The sequence below is a fragment of the Lepidochelys kempii genome, chromosome 1 (assembly GCF_965140265.1).
Source record: "Lepidochelys kempii isolate rLepKem1 chromosome 1, rLepKem1.hap2, whole genome shotgun sequence".
NCBI classification, from domain to species: domain Eukaryota; kingdom Metazoa; phylum Chordata; order Testudines; family Cheloniidae; genus Lepidochelys; species Lepidochelys kempii.
The window spans coordinates 125,340,498-125,368,433 of NC_133256.1; the positions used below are offsets into that span (position 1 = coordinate 125,340,498).

Below are 27,936 nucleotides of genomic sequence, written 5' to 3' on the forward strand. Positions count from 1 at the left end.
GCAGGGGGCGGGCAGTAGGGTGTCTGTTTGTTTGCGACAGGGAAGCCTGGCTGTTTAAAAATAGCCAGAGCTTCGCGAACCAGCTGAGTGGCGGAGAACCAGCTGAGCAGCGGGGACAGCAGAGCAGCACACAGCAGGAGTTTGCCTGGGACTGGTAAGTATCCGAGTCTGTGTTTGTTTGCTTGCTGAGGAAGTATCCGAGCGTGTGTTTGCTGGGGGGGCAGTGTGAGAGCCTGAGTGAGTGTCTGATTGGCTGCTAGCCTGCAGGGGGCGGGCAGTAGGGTGTCTGTTTGTTTGCGACAGGGAAGCCTGGCTGTTTAAAAATAGCCAGAGCTTCGCGAACCAGCTGAGCAGCGGGGACAGCAGAGCAGCACACAGCAGGAGTTTGCCTGGGAGTTCGCCTGGAGGGAGCCCAGTGAGGCTTACGTCTTGCAAACTGCTCTGAGGAAGCTCATAGTAGGAAGGTGATATGGAAGGGGGGGGTTCAGCTGTTGTGACCTGCACTGGATGTGCCATGTTTGTCTTTCTTCCACAGGACAGAAGCGACTTTGTCTGTACAAAGTGCAAGCTGGTCTCCATATTGGAAGAGAAGATTGAAGGTCTGGAGCAACAGATAACAACCCTGCGTTGCATACGGGAAACTGAGGATTTCCTGGACGAAACTCAGGATAGGCTTCTAGGGGCACAAAGCTCTACAGATATAGAGCAGGTTGCACAGAGGAGCCAAGAGACCAGTGAAGAAGCTTGGCAACATGTGACCTCCAGAAGAGGTAAGCGGAATGTCCGGGTTCCAGTAACACAGACACAGGTAACTAACCGCTTTCATGTTCTCTCCACAGGTATCGTTGCGGAGAGTGGACCAGATATGTCTGGGGCGAGAAAGCAGAAGGAGACTCCGCTGGTTGGAAGGCATGAGATGCGCTGTCCTGAGGTTGGGGGTTCCACGACCACCACCCCCAAGAGGAGAAGGCGGGTGGTGGTGGTCGGGGACTCTCTCCTCCGGGGGACTGAGTCATCTATCTGCCGCCCTGACCGGGAAAACCGAGAAGTCTGCTGCTTGCCAGGGGCTAAGATTCGTGATGTGACGGAGAGACTGCCGAGACTCATCAAGCCCTCGGATCGCTACCCCTTCCTGCTTCTCCACGTGGGCACCAATGATACTGCCAAGAATGACCTTGAGCGGATCACTGCGGACTATGTGGCTCTAGGAAGAAGAATAAAGGAGTTGGAGGTGCAAGTGGTGTTCTCGTCCATCCTCCCCGTGGAAGGAAAAGGCCTAGGTAGGGAGCGTCGAATCGTGGAAGTCAACGAATGGCTACGCAGATGGTGTCGGAGAGAAGGCTTTGGTTTCTTTGACCATGGGATGGTGTTCCATGAAGGAGGAGTGCTGGGTAGAGACGGGCTCCATCTTACGAAGAGAGGGAAGAGCATCTTTGCCAGCAGGCTGGCTAACCTAGTGAGGAGGGCTTTAAACTAGGTTCACCGGGGGAAGGAGACCAAAGCCCTGAGGTAAGTGGGAAAGCGGGATACCGGGAGGAAGCACAGGCAGGAATGTCTGTGAGGGGAGGGCTCCTGCCTCATACTGGCAATGAGGGGCGATCAACAGGTTATCTCAAGTGCTTATATACAAATGCACAAAGCCTTGGAAACAAGCAGGGAGAACTGGAGGTCCTGGTGATGTCAAGGAACTATGACGTGATCGGAATAACAGAGACTTGGTGGGATAACTCATATGACTGGAGTACTGTCATGGATGGTTATAAACTGTTCAGGAAGGCCAGGCAGGGCAGAAAAGGTGGGGGAGTAGCACTGTATGTAAGGGAGCAGTATGACTGCTCAGAGCTCCGGTACGAAACTGCAGAAAAACCTGAGTGTCTCTGGATTAAGTTTAGAAGTGTGTGCAACAAGAGTGATGTAGTGGTGGGAGTCTGCTATAGACCACCGGACCAGGGGGATGAGGTGGATGAGGCTTTCTTCCGGCAGCTCACGGAAGCTACTAGATCGCATGCCCTGATTCTCATGGGTGACTTTAATTTTCCTGATATCTGCTGGGAGAGCAATACAGCGGTGCATAGACAATCCAGGAAGTTTTTGGAAAGCGTAGGGGACAATTTCCTGGCGCAAGTGCTAGAGGAGCCAACTAGGGGGGGTGCTTTTCTTGACCTGCTGCTCACAAACCGGGTAGAATTAGTGGGGGAAGCAAAAGTGGATGGGAATCTGGGAGGCAGTGACCATGAGTTGGTTGAGTTCAGGATCCTGACGCAGGGAACAAAGGTAAGCAGCAGGATACGGACCCTGGACTTCAGGAAAGCAGACTTCGACTCCCTCAGGGAACGGATGGCCAGGATCCCCTGGGGGACTAACTTGAAGGGGAAAGGAGTCCAGGAGAGCTGGCTGTATTTCAAGGAATCCCTGTTGAGGTTACAGGGACAAACCATCCCGATGAGTCGAAAGAATAGTAAATATGGCAGGCGACCAACTTGGCTTAATGGTGAAATCCTAGCGGATCTTAAACATAAAAAAGAAGCTTACAAGAAGTGGAAGGTTGGACATATGACCAGGGAAGAGTATAAAAATATTGCTCGGGCATGTAGGAATGTTATCAGGAGGGCCAAATCGCACCTGGAGCTGCAGCTAGCCAGAGATGTCAAGAGTAACAAGAAGGGTTTCTTCAGGTATGTTGGCAACAAGAAGAAAGCCAAGGAATGTGTGGGCCCCTTACTGAATGAGGGAGGCAACCTAGTGACAGAGGATGTGGAAAAAGCTAATGTACTCAATGCTTTTTTTGCCTCTGTTTTCACTAACAAGGTCAGCTCCCAGACTGCTGCGCTGGGCATCACAAAATGCGGAAGAGATGGCCAGCCCTCTGTGGAGATAGAGGCGGTTAGGGACTATTTAGAAAAGCTGGACGTGCACAAGTCCATGGGGCCGGACGAGTTGCATCCGAGAGTGCTGAAGGAATTGGCGGCTGTGATTGCAGAGCCACTGGCCATTATCTTTGAAAACTCGTGGCGAACCGGGGAAGTCCCGGATGACTGGAAAAAGGCTAATGTAGTGCCAATCTTTAAAAAAGGGAAGAAGGAAGATCCTGGGAACTACAGGCCAGTCAGCCTCACCTCAGTCCCTGGAAAAATCATGGAGCAGGTCCTCAAAGAATCAATCCTGAAGCACTTGCATGAGAGGAAAGTGATCAGGAACAGCCAGCATGGATTCACCAAGGGAAGGTCATGCCTGACTAATCTAATCGCCTTTTATGATTACTGGTTCTGTGGATGAAGGGAAAGCAGTGGATGTATTGTTTCTTGACTTTAGCAAAGCTTTTGACACGGTCTCCCATAGTATTCTTGTCAGCAAGTTAAGGAAGTATGGGCTGGATGAATGCACCATAAGGTGGGTAGAAAGCTGGCTAAATTGTCGGGCTCAACGGGTAGTGATCAATGGCTCCATGTCTAGTTGGCAGCCGGTATCAAGTGGAGTGCCCCAGGGGTCGGTCCTGGGGCCGGTTTTATTCAATATCTTCATAAATGATCTGGAGGATGGTGTGGATTGCACTCTCAGCAAATTTGCGGATGATACTAAACTGGGAGGAGTGGTAGATACGCTGGAGGGGAGGGATAGGATACAGAAGGACCTAGACCAATTGGAAGATTGGGCCAAAAGGAATCTGATGAGGTTCAATAAGGATAAGTGCAGGGTCCTGCACTTAGGACGGAAGAACCCAATGCACAGCTACAGACTAGGGACCGAATGGCTAGGCAGCAGTTCTGCGGAAAAGGACCTAGGGGTGACAGTGGACGAGAAGCTGGATATGAGTCAGCAGTGTGCCCTTGTTGCCAAGAAGGCCAATGGCATTTTGGGATGTATAAGTAGGGGCATAGCGAGCAGATCGAGGGACGTGATCGTTCCCCTCTATTCGACATTGGTGAGGCCTCATCTGGAGTACTGTGTCCAGTTTTGGGCCCCACACTTCAAGAAGGATGTGGATAAATTGGAGAGAGTCCAGCGAAGGGCAACAAAAATGATTAGGGGACTGGAACACATGAGTTATGAGGAGAGGCTGAGGGAGCTGGGATTGTTTAGCCTGCAGAAGAGAAGAATGAGGGGGGATTTTATAGCTGCTTTCAACTACCTGAAAGGGGGTTCCAAAGAGGATGGCTCTAGACTGTTCTCAATGGTAGCAGATGACAGAACGAGGAGTAATGGTCTCAAGTTGCAGTGGGGGAGGTTTAGATTGGATATTAGGAAAAACTTTTTCACTAAGAGGGTGGTGAAACACTGGAATGCGTTACCTAGGGAGGTGGTAGAATCTCCTTCCTTAGAGGTTTTTAAGGTCAGGCTTGACAAAGCCCTGGCTGGGATGATTTAACTGGGAATTGGTCCTGCTTTGAGCAGGGGGTTGGACTAGATGACCTTCTGGGGTCCCTTCCAACCCTGATATTCTATGATTCTATGAACACAGTTAGCAGCTTGCAAGTTTCACACATAGAGGGAGAGAAACAGTACCAAAAACCAAGAGACCTCTTAATTAGTAATACCCTGGAATTTAAACTCTGGGGAATCAAACTCATTTGTGATTTTAATACAGAACTTCTTTAATATGATCCAACAAAACTAGGCACTAAAATGACAGGCTTCTACTTCAGCAGGAGCCATGGGTCAAATTTGTCGCGGTGAATCTGAATGGAGTTACACCAAGGATGAAACTGACCAAGTATTGCTGAATCCTTTACGGAACAGCACCTCATTCACTTAGATATTTGCTTATTATATTACATTACGTAGATTTCTCCAAACTATGATTTTTTTTCTTGTTCACTAACTGAAGTGGTAAATCCCACCAACGATCACCATACTTCTTTACCCAAGATGACCGTAAACATATAAAGTAAGTTTATTTATTTTATACATTTTTATTAGTGTCATTTATCAGTAAAACTGCCAGTTACAATCTAGAACAGGACCCTTTGCTCACCAACCAAAAGCTACTTTTAGTAATGATTGTGCAAATGACAATAAAAAAAAAAATCTTAAAGAGCAACATTCTGCTTTCTGGCGTGCATGATTATTTAACTTTACTGTTATCCAGTTAAAGCCGTAGTTTGTTCAAAAGCTGTTGAAAAATTGCAGTCGGTTCTTTCCTAAGCCAATTTTACTTTTTCTTGTGTATATCTCTCTGACGGTTTCAAATATTTATCTATAGCTAAACGCCCAACAGAGAATGGAGTTATACCTCTGCGAGGCAGTGATGTGCTGGGAAACGGAAGTAATTGTAACACAGAATCCACTGTGCCTGGATGCCTTATGGCCAAAATATTCAGACCTGGGTGCCTAAAGTGAGGCTCCTAAATACATATTGGAAGGCACAAGTCTCTCCAGGTACTATTCCATGTGTACATGGAGTGCGCTTTATGCACCTAGCCAGTAGTGGAGAGTAAATGGGAGAAAGCGCTACCATAACCCCCTCGTCCTCACTTAAGGCCTCTTTGCTCCCCAGAGAGGCATATTTTAGGTATAATTTGGCCCAAAAGAAACATGATTTTTCAGAAATGATGTTATTACAAGTTGACTGCACCAGAGCATTCACAGTTGCAGGGTTTTATGAACAACCACCTATTTTACAGAGCAGGGTGTGCACTGTCACCTTCTTTATCACACCAGCAAAACGGGAATGTCCCACAGCACGGCTGCAGCCAGGGCTTCCACATAACGTTGTACAAAGAGAGCTGTTGTGGGACTGGAGTCAGTGTCTGGCGATGCTCCTGAACAGCTCTTTCTATTCTGCTTATTACTGTGTCAAACAGGGGCTCAGTGCCAGGTGATAGAGGTTTGGCCTCGGAAGGGTCTCTGGAGAGATCAAAGAGTAAAGGAGGGTCATGATGGGTTACACCTTCCCCAAAACAAGGGCAAATTCCTCTTCCGTAACACGCTCCAGCACCCTCTGGATGGAATATTGGGGTCACATAATGAGCCTTCCACAGTGCCCCACCTGCCAGGAGAGAAATCAGATATAGGGACTAAATGATGAGTACAACATAGCACTCTGGTATTTGAGAGTGCTCCTTGAAGGAATACAAAGACATTTACCAACGAAAACACACAAGGTTACAAGGCTTCTTAAAGTCCTTCAGAACAGATACTGATTTTGAAAGCACTAGATGTTGTGGAGATGAAAACGTCTGTAGGATGGTACAGTAGGTGTTTTCATTAAACTTCCACTTACATCTTTTCTCTATGTTGATTGCAAAGAGTCCTTTGTTGTGGTGCACCTTCTGCTGGCATTAGACATCACTACAACTTCCATGACAGTTCTGACTTACCAAGAACCTCAGGAGTCAATCCATAGGTTCCACAGAACTTGGGCCAAGCACAGAGAACTTCACTGAGGCTATGTCTACACTATGCAACTTTTAGTGACACAGCTATGTCGCTACAGCTGTGCCGCTAAAAGTCGAGCAGTGTAGCTGCTGTTTGTCGACTCTCCTGCCAACAAAAAAAGCGGCATTAGCATTGTCGGCAGGAGAGTGCTCCTGCCAACAAAGCACTGTTCACACCAGCGCTTGTTGTTGGCAAAACTTTTGTCTTTTGGGGTGTGTGTGTTTTTTTTAACACCTCTGAAAGACAAAAGTTTTGTTATTCAGTTGCCAGTGTAGACCTGGCCTAAGTATTATTGCAAAAAAAAAAAAAAAAAATCAGTTAGTGGTTGCTATGATGACTGCTTCTATGAGGAGAAAATATTTGCTAGAGTTTGTATCCATCATGGGGAGAATGTCTATACTCACTGTCCTTTTGGTGCCATCGCACCGCGTGTAAGTATGACCCACAGTAGTGAAACATGAACTCATGCTCTGACTGTTGAACTTTTCCTTGTAGTAAAGGCATCAGGTTCCGGCCATCAACTACCCTAATGTGATGGAGATAAGAGAAGTCACCAAACTGGGACAATAAATATTGTATTTATTACTCACTCTGCAGTAAAAAATTCTTAGTGCCACTGGCACTACGTCTACAGATGGTTTACATGTTTATATGTTTATAATTTCCCTGCTGCATGTGGCCTACGTTTAGAACAGCTATTAGAGAAAAGTTAAGCAAATACTGTAAATCCCTAAATAAAATGCTTTCTAAAACAAAAATTCAGACTTATCCTATTGAATAGTACACAAACAGTTTTTACAAAGAATTAGTTCTTATGGAAAACTAAGACCCCTATTCAGGAAAGCATCCCTAAAGAGAACAGCACTTAAGCACGCTTTCCTGAATAGGGGTGGATTTAAGCACATAAGTGCATCCCTGATTTGGGGCCTAAATTAGTATTTAATAGTTTTCTTGTAATAACACTGATGAATAATTTTTTCTTTCCTATGTAACTTAAGAGTCCCATTTTTAAGGCACTTAGGTGCTTTTGAAAATATTACCCCGGCGTGTATATTTCTGACACTTCTGCAATTAAGAGCAGTGTGGCATTCGGGGGATGGCCTCCCCATTCAGAGTTCTACACTGCAATAAAACACCCAGGGCTGGCCCCTATCAGTTGACTTGGGCAAGCGGAACTCGGGCTGCGGGGCTGTAAAATTGCACTGTGGTGCTGTATGACTAGAGCATGACTGTTTATATAATTAATATTGCCACTCGTTGGACAGTTGCAACAAATCTTATACAAAGTATATCATGTAAGGTGTAAATGGAAAAGTTATGATTTGATGAGTAGGATTATCCTGTTTATGCGCATGTATCATTTTGTACCTGAAGTTATGAATACTGGCTACATAGATCTAGATTTCAAATGTGTTTGCTCCTGGGATAACACCCACAAGGTAATTTACGTCCAGTCTGGCCAGCACATTGTGAATGAGCTATTCAAGGTGATGGCCCATTAAAGAACACTTAAATATCACAATGGGCCACAGAAGAAGCTTGTTCCCACCCGGTAAGCCTTCCTGTGGATGCTTGAGCCAGAATATGGGTAATGGCTCCTATGAGTCATCAAGGCATGCAAGGGCATGTGACAAGCTCATGTGACCCTGGACTCCACCTTGTGCCCCTAATTTTCCACAAACTAAGACTGAGAACAGTCCCTCCACATGGGAGAAGGTATAAAGGACCCTGGAAGCATCTCCATTTTGCCTCTTTCCTGCTCTGATCTCTGGGCTATGGACTTACACTAAAAGGAGCATTCCAACCAGGGGACTGAGGACCTTCCAGTCGTTTGGAAGTTACCAGAGACTTTACAAGCCAGCTGTCTGATCCAAGAACAAAAGCTGATCCAAGAACTTTTCAATGTATGTATATAATTTATTTGACTACTTTAACTCTCCTTCTTTTCTCTTATAAATAAACATTTAGATATTAGATACTAAAGGATTGGCAACAGTATGATTCTTGGGTAGGATCTGAGTTATATATTGATCTGGGTATGTGGCTGATCTCTTGCGATCAGAAGAACCCTTTGTTTAATGAAATTGGTTTTCAATAACCACTCATCATAAAGTCTAGTGTCTGGGTGGTGAAATAAGGGCTGAAATGCCTGCGGAGACTGCATTTTTGACTTCTTTTTAACCAGTGTGGTGAGACAGAAGTTTACTTTTGATACTGGTTTGGAATATCTAATGATTGAATAACCAGCAGCTGGAGGTGAGTCCAGCCTATTTCTCAGCAGTTTATCCTGAATCTGGTGTTCTCAGATGTGACTCACTGAGGCATGGTGACATGCACTGTAGGCTTTTGGGCTTGGGCTAGAACCTGGGACCTGAGAATCATGCGGGGAGGGTTTCAGAGGCTGGGGTCCATTCCAAGCTCAGACATTTACACAGCAATGTTATAGCCCCAGAGCCTGAGCCCTGCGAGCTCGAGTCAACTGACATGGGCCAGCTGCAGGGTTTTTATTGCAGTTGTAGACATACCCTTAAATAGTTCATTTCATACTCTCTGCGGTTTCCTTGTTCTGACAACTATCCTACCCCCATGCACTACATGCTCTAACCCATAGTGTGCATACCACACAATGAATGTAAAGTTTAGCAAGAGCATAAGCAGCAATATTGTTGTTACAGATATAGGGAGTGAATATACTTTGTTGTCTCCATACCTGTCCTGGGGCACTATCCCTCCACCCAGATGAGCCACTGTGGGATAAATGTCCATAAGGCTTGTAGGTTCATCAATAACTGTGTCAGCAGGAAAGACTCCTGGCCATCTAAGTATCCCTGGCACACGGATGCCTCCTTCCCAGCCTCCCATGCCTTTTCCACCTACAGCAAAGTGACATATAACAGTTATGACTCATTAACAGACATTAGACTTGTGCATGAAATTAGAGACAGATGGCAGCAGCACATTGCAAAGGTTTAATTCAGTGGTTAAGTTCTGATTTCATAAACTTCGAGAGGGATGCACAGAATCACTCAAAAAGTAAAAATCAAACACGCCCTCAAACTGGGAGGGTGTGTGTAATTAATGTCTGTTGCAATGACTTGCAGCTTGGGACAGATGGGAAAATGGGCAAGCAAGCTTTCAAATATATGTTCTTCGGCAATAATTTTCTCTCTCTTCCCCTCACACAGCTCTTCCTGCACTCAGCTGTTAGTCTACATCCTTATGTAGGGTCAGAATGGGGCGACATGAAACTTTTGAGAGCCTACACCAAATAGCCCCATGGCCTAGCAAAAAGGGAGAGACTGGAAACGCTCTGAGAAAACACAAGACTGAAGGGTATGAAATACGTCTTAAAAAAGCATATAAAGAGCCTCATCCCCCATTTTAATTCAGAGTTTCAGTACAGATTGGTTCTGTTTAGACATGGGCTAACATTTTCAAAAGTGACTCAGCATGTAGGATTTAGTCACTTAGGAGTCTAAAACCTAAGTGCCTATTTCACTTTTGAAAATGAGATTTAGGCTCCAAAGTCACTTAGGTGGTTTTGAAAAAGTTACCCAAGAACTTCAAGACCAGAAACATGAATCTCAATAATACAAAAGCTATCATATATCCTTATTTGAACTTTCAGTCAAATGTTTTTCCCTAACCACATTGTACACAGGAATAAGACAGATATAGATAGAATAAGATTTTTACACAGATCAAGCATCAGAATGCTCAGATTGCTTATGTGCTGAAGAAAAGATGTGTACTGTGGTACAGTTGGGTACACCCAATATAGCCATCAGGTTTCCATGTCTTTTCGCTGCTCGCCCTCCAAATCCCATCAGACTCATTCACCAAATCTATAAGTACTGCTTCCATTCAATGGCAGCAATCAGAGCCACTTAACAGTCCAACTGCATAAGGAAGAGCCAGGAGCTAGGAAAAGTTCCTCCTTCCCCTCTCTAAAAGCAGGCAAACTCTCCCTTTCAGTAGAACACAATTTCCACAGCTCAGGGAGTCACAGTTTCAAGTCTTTGCCCCTGGCTCTGTACTTGGCCAGTGCTGCACTAGAAGTCAGGCCAGGTTGCAAAATTAATACAAGCTGCAGTTTGAAAAATGAAAACATTTACATGCTTTCTGATCAGCATTTGTCTTGTGTAGAGTATACTGAAAGCAACAAAACTGTGCAGTGATTGCCTTGTCACTGTGAGGGACAGCACACTCCTCCTTTCCTTTTCTGTTCTGATTACCCATGTATCTATGATTTCTGGGGTACAATAAGTAACCATAATTGAATTTGTCTGACTGCATGGAAATCATTCACATTTACTATCTAGTAGGAATGATTCCATAAAATGCCATTGAAGCTTGTGAATGTCAAGAGTTTGTATACACAAAGAAGAAAGCTTTTTTTGGTACCACTTCTCCTTACGATTTTCCCTCGCTCTCTACAAAAGATCAGTTAATAACTATTTTAATACAAATATTTTTCCCTTCTCTGAAGCCTTCCATCCAAGGAACTCACAATGATTTACAGGTGTTATGCAAGCTTCACAATACCATTGTGAGACAGGCAAGGTTAATACCTTCATTTCAGAGAAACAAGATGGAGCACAGAGAGATTAAGTTTGCTGTCCATGGTTACACATGACATCTATGCTAGAACCAGGAATAGAATAATAGAATATCACGGTTGGGAGGGACCTCAGGAGTCATCTAGTCCAATCCCCTGCTCAAAGCAGGACCAATGCCCAATTAAATCATCCCAGCCAGGGCTTTGTCAAGCCTGACGTTAAAAACTTCTAAGGAAGGAGATTCTACCATCTCCCTAGGTAACGCATTCCAGTGTTTCACCACCCTCCTAGTGAAAAAGTTTTTCCTAATATCCAACCTAAACCTCCCCCACTGCAACTTGAGACCATTACTCCTTGTCCTGTCCTCTTCTACCACTAAGAATAGTCTAGAACCATCCTCTTTGGAACCACCTCTCAGGTAGTTGAAAGCAGCTATCAAATCCCCCCTCATTCTTCTCTTCTGCAGACTAAACAATCCCAGTTCCCTCAGCCTCTCCTCATAAAACTCATGTGTTCCAGACCCCTAATCATTTTTGTTGCCTTCGCTGGACTCTCTCCAATTTTTCCACATTCTTCTTGTAGTGTGGGGCCCAAAACTGGACACAGTACTCCAGATGAGGCCTCACCAATGTCGAATAGAGGGGAACGATCATGTCCCTCGATCTGCTGGCTATGCCCCTACTTATACATCCCAAAATGCCATTGGCCTTCTTGGCAACAAGGGCACACTGTTGACTCAGAAGAAGAAAGCAGCTTTTCACCCCAGATGGGACCCAACTCACATTGAGCCCATCAGTGTTAGTCAAGCACATTAATTTTCTATTGCATTTCTAACCTTAAAAGAAATCGTAACATATTTCTTACCTTTATATATGCCATTCCAGCCACCTAGCTGAGTTTTTCCCTCTTGAGCCTCCAATTGTCCTCCATGGTCAGAGGCAAAATACGTGAATGTGTTGTTTTTCAAATCTTCCTTGTCAATAGCATCAAGAATTTTGCCTGTAAATTAAAGAAAGACAGAAAAACAGTCAAAACTTTGCTATGAATCAAACAAAAAGATCAAGATCTAATTAAAATGATCAGAACACTAAAGCTTTGCAGAGCCCTTGCAGAAACCTTTAATAGCTTTTAAGACTCTAAAAACTTGGTCGATATCAGTATTTCACTTTTACACTGATACATTTAAAGAAAGTCTCTTTCATAAAGGACACTTACCCACCAACCAATCCATTTCTTCTACATTGTCTCCATATAAGCCGTGTCTGCTCTTCCCAAGAAATTTCTCCGTGGTGAAAAGGGGTGTGTGAACATGTAAAAAGGAAACGAAGAGGAGGAATGGTCCATGCTTGTTTCTTAAAGAATTAAATGAATATTTTTGTTGTGCATTTGGAAAATTCTAGAAGCTTTCACATTCACACATGTACACACATACATTATAACTAGCACCGTATTCATCCTGACATAATGCCACTGACCTTAATTTGGCCCGTCCAGAGCATTCTGTCTCGTAATGTGCACAATGGATGACACTAGCTATTTTGGGGGGTAATGTCTCTCCTCAGAAGGGTTTGCATTACAATGCACCAAACAGTATATATTTTCAAAACAATTTCCCTAGTGAGAATGATCTCAGAAGCTCCTCACAAGAGGGCTTTACCTCAACACAAAATTTAGCTATTTTCCACTCCGTAATAAAGAGAAAGAGAGAGCGTGGCACCATGGAAGGCTGTAAACTGGGTGAAAGAAAAAAGAGGGACACATGATAATAGAACAGTTAGGCAGAAATAAATGTCAGACTTCAAGGTATCACATGTAGTCAGGAAGGGTAAATTTTTAAAAAACACCTCTATGACTGAGGCTTCTAAGTCCAATTTTCAAAGCAATTTATGCACCTTTACTTACAAAAGTATTTAGATGCCTAAAGATGCAAATAGATGCCTAGAGGAATTTTCAAAAGTGCCTAAGTAAGTTAAGCATCTAACTCAGTGGTGGGCAACCTGCGGCCCGCGGGCTGCATGCAGCCCATCAGGGTAATCTGATTGCGGGCCGTGAGACATTTTGCTGATGCTGACGGTCTGCAGGCCCAGCCCCCCACAGCTCCCAGTGGCTGCAGTTCACCATTCCCAGCCAATGGAAGCTGTGGGAAGTGGGAGCAAGCATGTTCCTGCGACCCACCACTTCCCGCAGCTCCCATTGGCTGGGAACGGCAAACCGCGGCCACTGGGAGCTGCAGGGGGCCAGGCCTGAGGATGGTCAATGTCAGCAAAATGTCTCGCGGTCCGCAATCACATTACCCTGATGGGCCGCATGCGGCCTGCAGGTTGCCAACCACTGACTAAAAGTCACTGAAAGTCAGTAGGACACAGGCTCCTAAGTGTCTATGCCACTTTTGAAAATGGGACTTAAGCACTTCTGAATTTTTTACCTGAAGTTTTATTTGCTATGTATAGCACAGTACAGTTATCTGGATGTCTCATGGGGCTTTTTGTAGTTTGTTCCCTTCCAGATGAGCACCAAAGGGGATGAGCCACTGCAGGAGGCAGGATACCTGACCAAATAGATCAAACAGTCAGATTTACTATGGTTAATTAGTCTATATTCTTATGTTAAAAAAAAAAAAGATGTCTGAAAGGGAGTAAGAGAATAAGCCACAGAGAGAATAGCCTGGCAACCACTGTAGGAGAATTGCTGGATTATGTAGCGCTGGACCAGAAACAGCCCTCCATTAACAGAGATGGGGGGCTGGCAAGAGAGAAAGAGCAGCCTGAAAGCTAAAAGAGGGGATGACAGGATAGTAGTGTGTGTGTGTGTGGGGGGGACAATAATGGAAACCTAAAAAATAAGCGATTGCCAAAAAGCATGTTTTATTTGCAGCAGTCTTGTGCTGTAATGGTGCCACTCTTCACTGGCACAATGGAGAGTATGGGCCATCAGGTTGCAGCCCATCACAAGATCTCCATACAAATTACTTATTCTCTCACTACAGCTTTTCAAAAGCATTTAAGTGATTTTGGAGCATGCACCCCACTGATTTTCACTGGGACTTATGAGCCTAAATCATCTGGCACTTTTGAAAATCCCACCCATGTGGGTTAACAAGGTGGTCCCAATTCTGCGAAGACTTACACCTCAGATGATACCATGGACTTTGGCCCAGCATTCTTTCATGATAAATATGAAGAGATAGATTTAGTTAGAAAAAATCTTTTAGCGTTTGGTTGATAGCTGGAGAAGCTACACAGTGTTGTTTTGCAAATAATAAAAAAATTGAAAAACAAGTCCTTGGTGACATATGTCACCTGGTTAAACTCTACCCTATCTGAAAAGCTCCAGGTAGTTCCAGATCCAGGATTGCTGAAATAAAGTCGAATCCGTGGTGTACTCATTTGTTGTCAATACTCAAAATGCTCTCCCCATTAACACGTCATTCATACATGTTTTCTTGGCTCCAGAAACCAAGTCAGTGAGCAATGTGTTTGTAGGCAGAAATTTCTTATGTGTTTCAAAAATATCTGAAAAAGAATTATCCAGAGACATTAACAGCTTATGCAAAAAACTCCACTTGCACCAAGGATCTTAAAAAACTCCTGGGATCTTGTCTCCTTTAAGAAAAAAGGAAGGCCTTTAGTTACCTTTCAATAAATGAAACTGCTTCCTTAAGCATGAGGGCAGACGTCCTTTCCAACTTCATAGGTTGTTCAGTAATATCATAGTTCCTCATCAGGATACAGTTCCAATATTGCACAAATCCATAACTGGAGTACCAGGAAGTGAAAAAAAGAGAGCCAGCTAAGGCAAAGAAGGCGACTATTTTCCAGCTGGCGGAAATCAAGTCAGTAAGCTTTCCAATGATAACTGTGAGCACAGCAAGGGCAATTATTTGAGTGTAAAGCCAGAGTTTGGCTTGAAGGACTGCATCCAACTCGGGAGGTTTGTTTTTCTGACAGTTGTTTAGGAGAGTAAAAGGCATGCCGTAAAAATAATCAAAACCATGGTTTGAAGGGTGGTGGCAGTGATCATTGAGGGCTTCACAGTTCATACCCTGATGCCACTTCCCTGAAAGTTAAATAAACAAAGAAAGGCAATTGTTAGGGTTGGGATTTTCACAGAAGCCTTACGAGAGCTAAGTGCCCATTTAAATGGCAGTTGGGCACATAAACCCCCTAGGTTCCTTTGAAACTTCCAGCCTAGAACATTAAAAAGCACTTGTAAAAGATGGAGTTAGCACTGCAATGCAGGTGCCTGCTGTGCAAGACTCGGAAGAAGAACCATGGATTTCAGTCCCTCCCTGTGTCTGCAGTCTTTTACGGTGCTTGTCTTAACGCAGGCCCTGAATCTAAAAAGAGATCTTCATAGGTGGATCCTTGCACCTATGTGGAATTCCACTGAAGCCAGTAGAACTCCATACTGGCATAAAAGTTTCTGTGGACTCTGTCAGGGTTTCTGGGGCCATAGATTAACCTACCCAGGGAAGGGATTTGTTTTGTAAAAAACATTAGTCTGCATCTATGCAGCCATATAAGAAATGAATACTGAAACATACTACAGGAAACACATGTACCAACATTTATGAAATAATAGTTTTCTACAAATGTAGGCAATTGTAGCTATAATAAATGTGAAGTGAAAGCAATGCCACTAGTTTGCTGTAGATGTAACTCTTCCCCCAAAATGAATACCAGTTATTCTTTCAATTTTGGCATATGGCAATGTACGATTCAGTTTATATATATTTTATATATAACCCACAAAAAACGACGTTAAAACATTTTTAAGATTGCAAAGGCAAGCACTCAGAACTTAATCCTAAACAAAGAAACATTTCCTATGTCCAAGTGTATTTAAGGAGATTTATAAATCCACATGCAATGGTCTACCTAAACTTAATTCCAAAATCTCTGTGCATTATAAGCCTCCTCCCCAAATAAGTCTTCTCAGGTTGTCAGACCCATACCAGTATCTAATCCTCTATTCTTTCTTCTGTATAAACCAGTAATCCCAAATTCCAACAGAAAATGCCTGATTTTCCTCTTATTACGAATCCAGAAAAAATATGAAAGATGAATTTGCAAGCACTGCAAACTGTTTTCTTGTTGACTTGATATGCACAAAGAATTGCTTCCAGCTTATATAAAATGAACACAGCTTCCAGTAAGGGGATGTGTACGCCGCAACGTAAGCCTGGGCTCAGACTCTGGCTTGAGTCCAAATCCTCCTTCCATCTACATACAAATCTCTCAGACTCGTGCTCAGACCTAGGATCCTAGCACCATCTGGAGCTAGAAGGTCCGAGCCTTTGTCAAGCCAGGATCCAGAGTTAGAGCCCTATTGCTTTGCAGTGTAGACACAGTCCTGGTTAACTCACATCCTGTAAGTCTGCCAAAAGTATCCTACAATTCCATGGGCCAGCTTCCTTTGTCCTCTCTATCCCAACAATCTCCAATCACCTGCAGTGAAAATGGAAGCCACCCCTTTTGGTGAGCAGCAGCAGCAGCAGCTCAGCAAGTCAGCATTAAACCTTCCATTGTCTCCTGACCACCAAGCTGCAAATACCATCAAAGAACCTTCTGTGTTTACAACAGAAACTGAACAGAACAGGCCTTTTGCAAAGCACGCTGCCTAATGATCATGGGAGCACAGCCAGATTTTGGTGAATCTCTGGTGCGAGGCCAGTAAAATCGTAGACTTTAGTAAGACTACCTGGAATTATCCCACATATCAGCAGATAGCTAAAAAGCTGACAGCGCTGCAAATCTTCTGGACTGGTGAGCAAGGCAGGGAGCGGATTAAGAGGCTGAAGAGCAAGTGCCGGAAGACCAGGGACCAGAACTGCACCTCAAGTAACTCGCCAGCCAAATGCCCATTTTATGAGGGGTTTGATCAAGTGCTGAGCACTGTGCACGATGACCTAGTCAGCTGGGATAGTGCCGTGTAGAAGTCATGTTGGCCCCTGAATTCATCATGTGAAATTCTTTATGCGAAAGTTCTGGATCCACGGCTGGTCATCCCAGTTCTGCATGCAGATGTGATCCCACCGGTCTGTGCGTGTGACCCTGTGTCAGAAGTGCCGGTGTACGTGGGGGCAATCAGAGGCTAAACTGAGTGTAGTGAGCAGCATCAGCCAGTGAGAGTCTGCCATGCCTGGGTACTCTGCCTCCTCCTGCTCTATCATAAAATCAGTCAGGTGCATTTGGTGGGTCAGAAAATGCCACCAAAAGGTCCACCAGTGTCTCATAGAAGCTCTGCCCATTTCCTGACACAAGCGTGAAAGCACAAGCAAGAGAAGTTTCTTCAAAAGGCACCTCCTTCACGTGGCTGGCTCCAGTAGCTCAGAGCGCACAGGCCACATTGAGTCCTCGGCAGGCTGTGTTGGCGGGCTGTTCAAACTTCCTCTAACATGCAAGGTGGACAGTCAAGTTTTCCCACAGTGCATCACAGTCAAAGGAGTGGAGCAACCACATTTGGGGAGGGCGCTAGGGAATTTGGGATATGGCTGGTTTGACTCGGGGCTGTGTGCTGCGGTGTAGATGCCAGAGCCCCAGTTTCAAGCCCAGATTAGAAAATTGTCAACATAGGATTAAGAGTTAATGTAAATACTCAAGCCCCAGGTTTTCAGCTGACTTGAGTTCCACTAACACTGGGATTACCCTTAGACCAGTGGTTCCCAAACTGGGGTTCGCAGAACGTTACTGGGGGTTTGCAGAACGTCACTGGGGGTTCGCCAGAAAAATTTCACTAATGGGGGTGAGAGGACCCCGGGCATTGAAGGCAGCAAATGAGGTTTGCAACTATGTTAATACTAAGTTTGGTTCCTCCATTACCTGACTTTTTAATTTTTTAAAAAATGTGGGTTTATCACATACTTGGGTATGTATTAAAGGTTCACGAGTCTCAAAAACTTTAGATCCAAGATGGCAAAGGTGGAATAGCACACTAGATCACATCAAAATCCATCTTGCGAGCAAGTAAAACAAGATGCGAGGAATCTTCCACTGGTGTCAAAAAGCAGACTGCTACCTGAAGAAGGATCATTTTGATTCACTGGAAGAGCCAACAGCCAAAATGAAAGTGGTCACTGAGTTTGTATCGGGAGCTGGTAAGACTGAGTTAAAAATAACCTTTGCTGAGGAAAAAGTTTGATGGTAATGGTTAGCAAGTATGGAACAGTCCAGGGAAAGGGTGAAATTCACCTAAACAAATCAGCACAAAAATATTCTGATGAAAAATCAAAACATTCTCTTTTTCGTGATGATTCGTAAATAAGCAAATTCAAGTGATTTCATGTCCTCGGATTTTTTGGCATCTCTGCTTGTGTGTTTACATACTCATCTTTTATTGTTTGCTTTTATTCTGTGATCGGTAAATAAACAAATAAATAAATAAATTCCTGGATTAGTCTTCAGACCTCCTCCTCAGAAAAAAGCACCTGCTCTTCTCACCTACCATTAGGGGTTACAAAGGCAAACAGTACCAATGACTTGACTTCTATGCTATACCATCACACATTTGGATAGTACTTCACATTTTCAAATGCTACTTAATAATCCAGAGGCAGAACATGCTATTTCTGAACACGGCTGGACTTACCTACCTATGAGTGGGGAACATATTATATTAGCCAGTTGTGTACTACCTACCTGCTGTTAATTTCTATATCCCTTTCCCCCTCTATAGCCAAAAGAAATGATTAAAGTCCTTCCTTTGTTGGATTTCTGTCTCTGTCTCTGTGTGTATATCTATATCTCAAAGGAAGCACTGAGAGAGTTTTGTTAAGCTTTGGAAAGGCTCCTGGACCTAGTACAAAGCTCAGTTGTTCTAACCATTGTAACCATGCCACTTCTTGTGACATATTTTACTTCTCCTATTTTATGCTCCCTTGGGTTCAGATGATTAAATGTTCAATGGGAATGTTAGATCTTTGGGGTAGGGGCTGTCTTTGCATTATGCATGGGTAAAGCACCTACCACATTAGGGCAACAAGCCCCAATTGGGAGTCTCTAGGTCTTTCCACACTACAAATATTAAACAGTGCTAGTTTGCTACAATATAGGATGAGTGTACAGTTATCATAAATATCAGAGAGGCAGTGTTTCCTAATGGATAGAGCACTGGATGGTGACTTAGGAAATCTGGGTTCTATTCCTGGCTCTGCTGCTGGCCTGCTGGGTGACCTTGGGCAAGTCCTGTGTCTCAGTTTCTCCATTTGTCAAATGGAGATAATAATACTGACCTCCTTTGTAAAGCACTTTGAGATCTACTGATGAAAAGCACTATATAAGAGCTAGATGATCACGATGGTCCCTTCTGGCCTCAAAGTCTATAAGGTATTATTACCACTATTATTAATATAGACACCTGCATCTATTAGGTATTTTTTTCACCTGCTCAGGGGCTACCCATCTGTGACTGACAGACAGTTAAGAGAAAATAAAAACCCAAACAGTCTCCCAAACATCCGGGTAATCATTCCTGTGCCAACTCACGATAAAACATATTCCTACATACCTATAAGTCCCGTGGTGTAACCCTGCTGACGCAGCACCTTGGCAAAAGTGGTTTCATTTACAGGGAGTCCTCCTGACCCAGCATTCCACTGCAGGGCACGATACCCATTACTGGAAGCCATGCCTGCAGTACATAACAAAATACACCGAGTATTTTCTGCTTGATTTTTCATTGTTTTCATTGCTTAAGCCACACTCCTGCCAAGATTTAAGCAGGGTTAGGTAATATCTTTTATTGGACCAACTTCTGTTGGTGAGTGAGACAGAAGAGCTCAAAAGCTTGTTTTTCTCACCAGTGTAAGTTGGTCCAATGAAAGATATTACCTCACCCATCTTGTCTCTCCAATGTACTGGGACCAACACAGCTATAACGACACTGCATAGAAGTGCCTTGCATAATGACAGGTTTCAGAGTAACAGCCGTGTTAGTCTGTATTTGCAAAAAAGAAAAGGAGTACTTGTGGCACCTTAGAGACTAACCAATTTATTTGAGCATAAGCTTTCATGAGCTACAGCTCACTTCATCGGATGCAGTGAGCTGTAGCTCACGAAAGCTTATGCTCAAATAAATTGGTTAGTCTCTAAGGTGCCACAAGTACTCCTTTTCTTTTTTACTGCATAGAAGATTTATGCATGCACTTAACTTTGAACCTGTGGAACTATTCATGGAGCATAAAGCACACCCACATAAGTCTTGCAGGATCAAGGCCATAAGAATAAAATGTAGCAGTCCCAGATTGTTTATATACTAATGTATGTATTTGCACCACATGCATTATTGCGGTATCAAAGTGCTTTAATGGGTCAAGGACAGAGCAAGACAATAAACAAATAATATTTGGCACTGTTTTTTGTATCAGAGAGGAGGGATGGCCCATGCTTTAGGGCATTAGCCTGGGAATTGGGAAGCCTGGGTTCCATTCACTGCTCTGTCACAGACAGCTCTATCTAGCCAAGGGTAGTACCATGTGACTTGCAGAATTGCTAACATCATACTTATAGCTAAGAAAAGGGGAAAAATACATGATCTGGGCAATTACAGACCAGTTAGTCTGCCCTCAGTAGTATACAAGGCTTTATAACAAATTGTGAAGGACAGAATAATTAAATTAATGGAGGTAAATGGTAAAGGGGATGTAACACAACAAGGGTTTGCCAAAGATAAATCATGCAAGTCTAACCTGATTTTGTTCTTTGAGAAAATAACTGATTTTTAGATAAAGGAAGTGCAGTAGATATAATATACTTGGACTTCAGCAAACCATTTGACATGGTACCACATTGGAAATGTTTAGTTAAATTAGGGAAGGTGGGGATCAGTACAAGCATCGTAAGGTGGATGAGAAATTGTCTAAAAGGGGAGAAGGCATCAGGCTGAAAGGTGAATTATTGGACCAGAGGGAGGTTACTAGTGGAATTCCTCAAGGATCAGTCTTGGGACCAATCTTATTCAATATTTTTATTAATGACCTTGGTACAAAAAAATAGAAGTGTGCTAATGATGATCATTTGCTGAAGATACATAGTAGGGAGGCATCATCAATTCGGAGGAGGATTGGAAAGGTTACACAGGAAGATCTGGATGACCTGGAAGACTGGAGTGATACAAATGGGATTAAATTCAACATCACACACTTCGGATCTAATAATAAGAATTTCTGCTACAAGCTGAGGTCTCATCAGTTGGAAGCGACAGAGGAGGAGAGAGACCTGGGTGTGGGGTTGATCACAAGATGACTGTGAGTCACCAATGTGATGTAGCTGTGAAAAAGGCAAATGCAATCCTAGGACGTAACAGGTGACGCATTTCCAGTAGAAATTGAGAAGTATTAACGCCATTGGACAAGACCTCATTTGGAATACTGTGTGCAATTCTGGTCACCCATGTTCATGAAAGATTAATTTAAACTGGAACAGGTGCAGAGAAGAGCTAATTGAATGGTCTGGGGAACGGAGAGCCTATCTCATGAGAGGAGACTGGAAAAACTTGGCTTGTTTAGTCTAGCAAAAAGAAGGCCAAGAGGGAATATAATTGCTCTCAATACATAAGGGGGTAAATACTAGTGAAGGTGAAGAACTATTTAAGCTAAAGGACAATGTCAGCCCAAGAACAGTTAGATATAAACTCACCATGAACAATTCAGTCTGGAAATTAGAAGAATCTTTCTAACCATCAGAGGGGTGAGGTTCTGGAACAGCCTTCCAATAGGAGTTGCAGTTAATCTTAACTATTTTCAAGAGAGAGCTGGACAGATTTATGAGTGCAGTTGTCTGACAGAATTACTTGTGCTGGTAGGAGAATCTCAGCAACCCTGGGACTGACATCTGGTTTAGGTCTTCTTTTCCTAAAGCTCATGCTTCAGGCTTTCAGCTGGCTACCTGCCAGGGTCAGGAAGGGATACCCGCACTCCAATGTATTTTGTTGGGAGGTTTTTTTGTTTGTTTTTTAATCTTCTTCCTCTGAAGCATCAGGAATGGCCAAGCTGGAGATGGGACACTGGACTTATCTTTGGCAAACCATTGAGGTGGCACCAAGCATAATCTCTCTCAGGTATGTGGCTGGCTGGTTCTTGCTCGCATGCTAAGGGTCAAAATGATACTATATGAGCAATCGGGAAGGAAGTTTCTTCCAGTCAGATTGGCAGTGACCTTTGGAGGTTTTCACCTTCTTCTGCAGCGTGTGGGTCATCTGCCATAATTTTCTGGCTATATCTCACTCAATCTTTTTCATACTGCTGCAGGGGCCGCAGGCACTGGGCAGTTTGTCCCTTTTATTCTCTGCCTATGATACATAATAGTCTCCTGTGGGATTTGGTCTAATTTCAGTTGTTGGGTTTAGTGTGTGGGTCCTGGGTGGTGGTGGTGGCCTGTGATACAGAGGAGCTCAGACTAAGTCGTCCCGTCTGGCCTTAGTCTTGATTTGCCTCCATTCCCCTTTTGAAAAATGCAGATAATATTTCCCTACATTGAAGGTTGCAAGACACTCAGTAATGCCTTGTGGTAATGGGGCCAGATAGATCTCCACCCAAGAGTCTCAAAATTCATCACAAACGTCAATTAAGTCTCATGACACCAGCATCAGGCAGATAAATATTATCCTCATTCTGCAGGAAGGAATGAAACCCAGTCCCTAGGCTTTAAACACAAAAGTATATTTATCTCCTCCATGTCTTTGGTTTACACAAGTTTAGGCAAGCTAAGACCAATGTCAAATCTGCATACCACACAGTTTATAACTCTCAAATATTTTGTGCTAGCGTTCACATTTATATCAGCTTAAAAGTCACTTCTATAGTTCTGTTTCAGAGTAACAGCCGTGTTAGTCTGTATTCGCAAAAAGAAAAGGAGTACTTGTGGCACCTTAGAGACTAACCAATTTATTTGAGCATAAGCTTTCGTGAGCTACAGCTCACTTCATCGGATGCATACTGTGGAAAATACAGAAGATGTTCTTATACATACAAACCATGAAAAAATGGGTGTTTACCACTACAAAAGGTAAACCAGCAGGAGAGTAGGGTGGGGGGAGAGAAAACCTTTTGTAGTGGTAAACACCCATTTTTTCATGGTTTGTATGTATAAGAACATCTTCTGTATTTTCCACAGTATGCATCCAATGAAGTGAGCTGTAGCTCACGAAAGCTTATGCTCAAATAAATTGGTTAGTCTCTAAGGTGTCACAAGTACTCCTTTTCTTTTTTCTATAGTTCTGTAGTTAGAAGGCCTGCAAATGATATGAGTATATGATAAAGACATAACCACTCAAAACAGCACAGGGAAGTCAAGTTCTTCCTCAAGAGACTGCTAGGACTACAAAGAATAATTAGCTGTCAACAATATCTTGAAAAGCTAAAAGTTTACATATTTGGTCTCTTTATAGTGTCAAAACACAATTAGAGTCTATAAAATAGCTGATATTCTCATCTGATAACAGCCCTTTGCTCCCTTGCAATGTTGACCTAAAATACAATAATTTCTCTCTTTTTGTATAATTTTGTGATCTTCCACTCTATACAGAAATTATTGTGGTATGTCAATCACCCGCTGCAAAAGATTTTAAATAAATGGGAAGGGTTTTCTAAACTGTCACAGCTTGACCATTGCTTGTTAGAACCCACTGTATTCCCTTCGTCCATAGCTTTCAAGCTCAGCAGAACACAAGGAAGTGGACACAGCATTCTCTGTAAAAGCTAAAGATGTGAAGAATCTCATTTTACATTGGCATCCTTTCACTCCTACACTAAGACACTTAAATGTGACTCTGACTTTTTTCATACGGTTATGCTGAAGGTTTGTAAAATGATGTTAACCCCTCCCAGCCCCAAAAGTTCATTGTTTACCAAGTGTTACCATCCAAATCTGAGATACCAGCAATAGAGTATTTTCTTCTACTTAGGATAGAAAATTACTGCATTATCTTATATTTCACTATTTGGGGACTGTTGGTAGATGTTGACTTGTTACTGATGATCACCAGAGCTCAGCTGATTAAATAGACAGCATTGTATCACTAAAAACGTGCCCAACCTGATCTGATGGCGTATCTGCCAGTCAGGAAAGCTGCTCTGCTTGGAGTACAAAGTGGAGCTGCAGCAATGTGCTGAGTAAGTTTCACCCCTTCCTTGGCCAGCTGGTCAATATTAGGGGTCCTACAAAGAACAAACAAAAGAGGCATATGTTAACACAAGTAGGTAGCAAGTTGAAGGATACATACATGAAACTTATTACAAGAGAAATCGAAACTAACTCAGCTTTTACATGGTTTCCCTGGAAGCATTGCTCTTTTATGCTATATGTATACTTTAAGAATGTTTGGTACAGTGCTGAGTAGCCTTTCACCACTAGAGAACTAGGACCAAATTAATCCCTGAAGTAACTCCACTGATTTGAATGAGTTAACACAGGAATAAATGTGGCCAATGGTTTCAAATATAGCTTAGTCTGCAAAAATGAAACTGCTGCAATTACACATGTAAGTGGAAAGGAGTACTAGTGGTACCTTAGAGACTAACCAATTTATTTGAGCATAAGCTTTCGTGAGCTACAGCTCACTTCATCAGATGCGTTCAGTGGAAAATACAGTGAGGAGATTTATATACACACAGAAAATGAAAAAATGGGTGTTATCATACACACTGTAAGGAGAGTGATCACTTAAGATGAGCAAAGTAAAACTATTTCCCCATGTTTATTCCCCCCCCACACCCTCCCTCCACTGCTCCTCAGACGTTCCTGTTAACTGCTGGAAATGGCCCACCTAAATTTGTTAGTCTCTAAGGTGCCACAAGTACTCCTTTTCTTTTTGCGAATACAGACTAACATGGCTGCTACTCTGAAACATGTAAGTGGGATGCTGAACATAGAAGGAATGATTTCCCATTCAAATGCTTTGACTACAGTAGAACCTCAGAGTTAAGGACACCCCGGGAATGGAGGTTGTCTGTAACTCTGAAATGTTTGTAATTCTGAACAAAGTGCAGTTCGGGCTCCAGTTTCAGCAGCTGACACTCCAAGCCAGGTTCCAGCAGCTGCTGAATCCCCTCCTCAGTGCTGGCATCTTTCTTGCAGGGAGCTTCTTTCCCTGCATCGGACTGCAACCTTGTCCCCTTCTGGCCAGAGGAGGGAGGTGTGAAAACAGCTTGTCCCCCTCCCATCCGGGGGAGGGGTGTGAAAACAGCGTCCCCATCCTGGCCTGGGGAGGGGTGTGTGAAAACAGCACCCCCCCCACAAACTCCTGGCCGGGGGGGACGGGGGAAGGTGTGAAAACAACGCAGACCCCAGTGCTGCTCCTGCTCTGCCAGCTGCCTTGGGCTGGCAGACGCAGCGTCTTCACTCCTAGATGTAAGTGGCTACCCCGCGGATGGGAGTGGGGTGAGGGGAGGACAGGCAGCCCAGATGTGCCTACCTTTAAGATGTAATACAGGCACAGTACAGTATTTGCTTTCTTTCTTTTTCTTTTGTCTCCGCTGCTGCCTGATTCTTCTGGTTTCACACGGTATCCGGTTCACCAGTCAGTCCATAACTCTGGTGTTTGTATCTTTAAGGTTCTACTGTATGTCACTTTTATAACCCTATATTTTGGAGTTCACTGAACCAAAACCTCCAATCAGGTATCTGGAGCTTTTGTGAGCCAAGCAGTTACTGTTCAGTGTTGACACTACAGATTATATATGGCAGCAAATAATAATATAGTTACACAATGATATTTTTATAAGGTTCTAACTCTCCCAGGGGGTAGGACTGCAGCAGTAGGAGGAGGGAAACAGGCCTTACAGACCTTCCTACCTCCACGAATGGCAGATCTGGACAATGGGGGCAGGAAGTCTACAGTGCTCCTTTCTGGAACCCCAGCACCGCCATGTGAGGCAGGAGGAGACCCCCTACCACCTCTTTGGGATTGCCTATAAAAAAGGCGGAGCTTCTTCAGGTGGAACAAGCCCTTCTGCTCCTGCTACAGACCCAGGCTAACTGGGAGAGTACAGGCCTTGTGGGCCATCCCTCATGAGTAAATTAGTGAGTGCCAGCCCACAGGATCCAGTGGGCAGAGGCCTCATGTACTCGGAAGAAAGGAGTGAGAAAATGGATGAAGATTGGAGGAAAAGCATAGCACAGAAAGAGCCAGGTTTATAGATAAAAAAAGTAGAAATGGGTAAAGTGTAAGATATATGTAGAGATAGACAAAGGGTAAATAATAATGATACAACATGTAGTCAGAGGTTAATGGACAGAAAATAAAAGGAAATTCAGATCGAGTGGAAATAATAATGTTGCTTCCTTCCCCCATTTCTTTTTTTATTGTATATGTAGGCCCTAATCCTACAAGTATATACACATGGACTTAACTGTATGTGAGCTGGCCCCATTGACTACAAGAAGACTACTCATATGCATTAAGTTAAGTGCATGCATGAGTGTTTGAAAGACTGGGGCCTTGGACTGTAAAGTCATTGGGGCTGGAGCTTCTCTTATTTTATGCCTGTAAAACATGTAGCCTACTTGAAAAAATTAAACACATACATATATTATGAGAGAGCCTTTACCTTATGGTATTGTTACCATAGCAACCTATGTCTCCAATGCCAAGATCATCTGCCATTATCAGTAAAATATTGGGTTTAGAATCCACAGCGACACTCATTCCACATGTCTTTGGAAATATGCATAATGCCAGCAGAGCAGTTAGGTAGCTCCTGAAATATAGTAAAACAACTTAAGTCGTTACCCGTATGAACCACTGTACTGTTCCCAATGGAAATGCTAATATGAGCCAAGGTTTGAATTAACTTAGGACAAAATGTAGCCCCTGCCTCCACGGCCGAGGAGAGCGCTGCTGGCAGCGGGTCTGCTGCATGAGGAAGTGGGAACTAGATACAGGGGTGGGTGTAGAGCAGGGGTGAAAGTAGCTTAAATGACTTACCAGTATGCAGGGCAGCCGGGGTCCAGGGCAAGGTGTGGGGGGAGGGAGCGACTCTGGGCCCCCAGAAGGGGCGTGGCCTCTGGCAAAATCCCCCAGCCAGCCCTTCAGCGCTGCCTGGCCTGTGCCGATTTAAAGGGGCTGGGGCTCCATCCACAGGTGCAGTGGCAGCAGTGGCAGCTGGAGCCCCAGGCCCTTTAAAATGCTGGGCCCCAGGGCAGCTGCCTCTTTTGCCCCCCTCCCCATCAGCTGCCCTGCTGGTACGATCAGCACTTTCTTACCAGTATGCTGTACCGGGCCATACTGGCTTACTTTCACCTCTGGTGTACAGCTAAACTCCACAGGGCCTGCTGTGAACAGGAGACAGAAGGGCAAAGGCTCCATTGTTGTGTGTACCCCCCCATCTGTTCCTTCCTTCCACGTACTGGTCTCCCTGCTCCCAAGTAGGTTACTCTAGTCATTGGGCTGCCTCTGTGGAGGAGCTCTGCAAAGGTCTCCCACTACAGGCCTGCATGGGAGAGAGGATTCCTTTTCCCATTTACCTGGCTTTCATGCTGGCCCCAGGATTATAGTCTGAAGGTAAAATTTTCAAAACACAAGAATTAGGGGTCACCAAATGAAATTAATAGGCAGCAGGTTTAAAACAAACAAAAGAAAGTATTTTTTCACACAACGCACAGTCAACCTGCGGAATGCCTTGACAGAGGATGTTGTTGCCAACACCATAACAGGGTTCAAAAAAGAACTAGATACGTTTCCATCAATGGCTATTAGGCAGGATGGGCAGGGATGGTGTCCCTAGCCTTTGTTTGCCAGAATCTGGGACAGGGGATGGATCACCTGATGATTACCTGTTCTGTTCATTCCCTCTGGGGCACCTGACATTGGCCACTGTCAGAAGACAAGATACTGGGCTTGACGGACCTTTGGTCTGACCCTGTATGGCTGTTCTTATGTTCAAAATTGACTTAAGCTCCTAAATCCCATTTTTTTCACACTTTCTAATATACTAAGTATGTCTGTCTCGAACAGGGTCAGCTTTTGAAGAGTTCTCAGCTGCTCCAAATGTCAGTTAAAGATTACA

At 43.9% G+C, this 27,936-nt stretch overlaps 2 protein-coding genes across 3 annotated transcripts in view; one reads left to right on the forward strand and one right to left on the reverse strand.

Annotated features, from left to right (window-relative positions):
- LOC140899399 (uncharacterized) lies at positions 1–5,090 on the forward strand. Its single transcript, XM_073315277.1, has 3 exons — positions 1–464; positions 840–2,675; positions 5,087–5,090. Exons 2-3 carry the CDS (start codon positions 1,552–1,554, stop codon positions 5,088–5,090), a joined length of 1,128 nt encoding a protein of 375 aa, XP_073171378.1. The 5' UTR covers positions 1–464; positions 840–1,551.
- Positions 4,568–27,936, reverse strand: part of LOC140914981 (arylsulfatase D-like) — a 26,709-nt gene continuing 3,340 nt past the window's right edge. The window contains exons 2-10 of one of the 2 annotated variants that reach the window (XM_073354172.1): positions 26,479–26,628; positions 23,966–24,087; positions 19,440–19,562; positions 14,567–14,990; positions 12,150–12,286; positions 11,799–11,933; positions 9,086–9,248; positions 6,780–6,901; positions 4,568–5,986 (exon numbers count right to left, since the gene is read on the reverse strand). In XM_073354172.1, coding sequence (XP_073210273.1) covers positions 5,616–5,986; positions 6,780–6,901; positions 9,086–9,248; positions 11,799–11,933; positions 12,150–12,286; positions 14,567–14,990; positions 19,440–19,562; positions 23,966–24,087; positions 26,479–26,628 — 1,747 coding nt within the window. In that variant the 3' untranslated portion in view covers positions 4,568–5,615. The remainder of the gene's footprint in view (positions 5,987–6,779; positions 6,902–9,085; positions 9,249–11,798; positions 11,934–12,149; positions 12,287–14,566; positions 14,991–19,439; positions 19,563–23,965; positions 24,088–26,478; positions 26,629–27,936) is intronic. The other variant, XM_073354183.1, reaches the window with a different exon arrangement.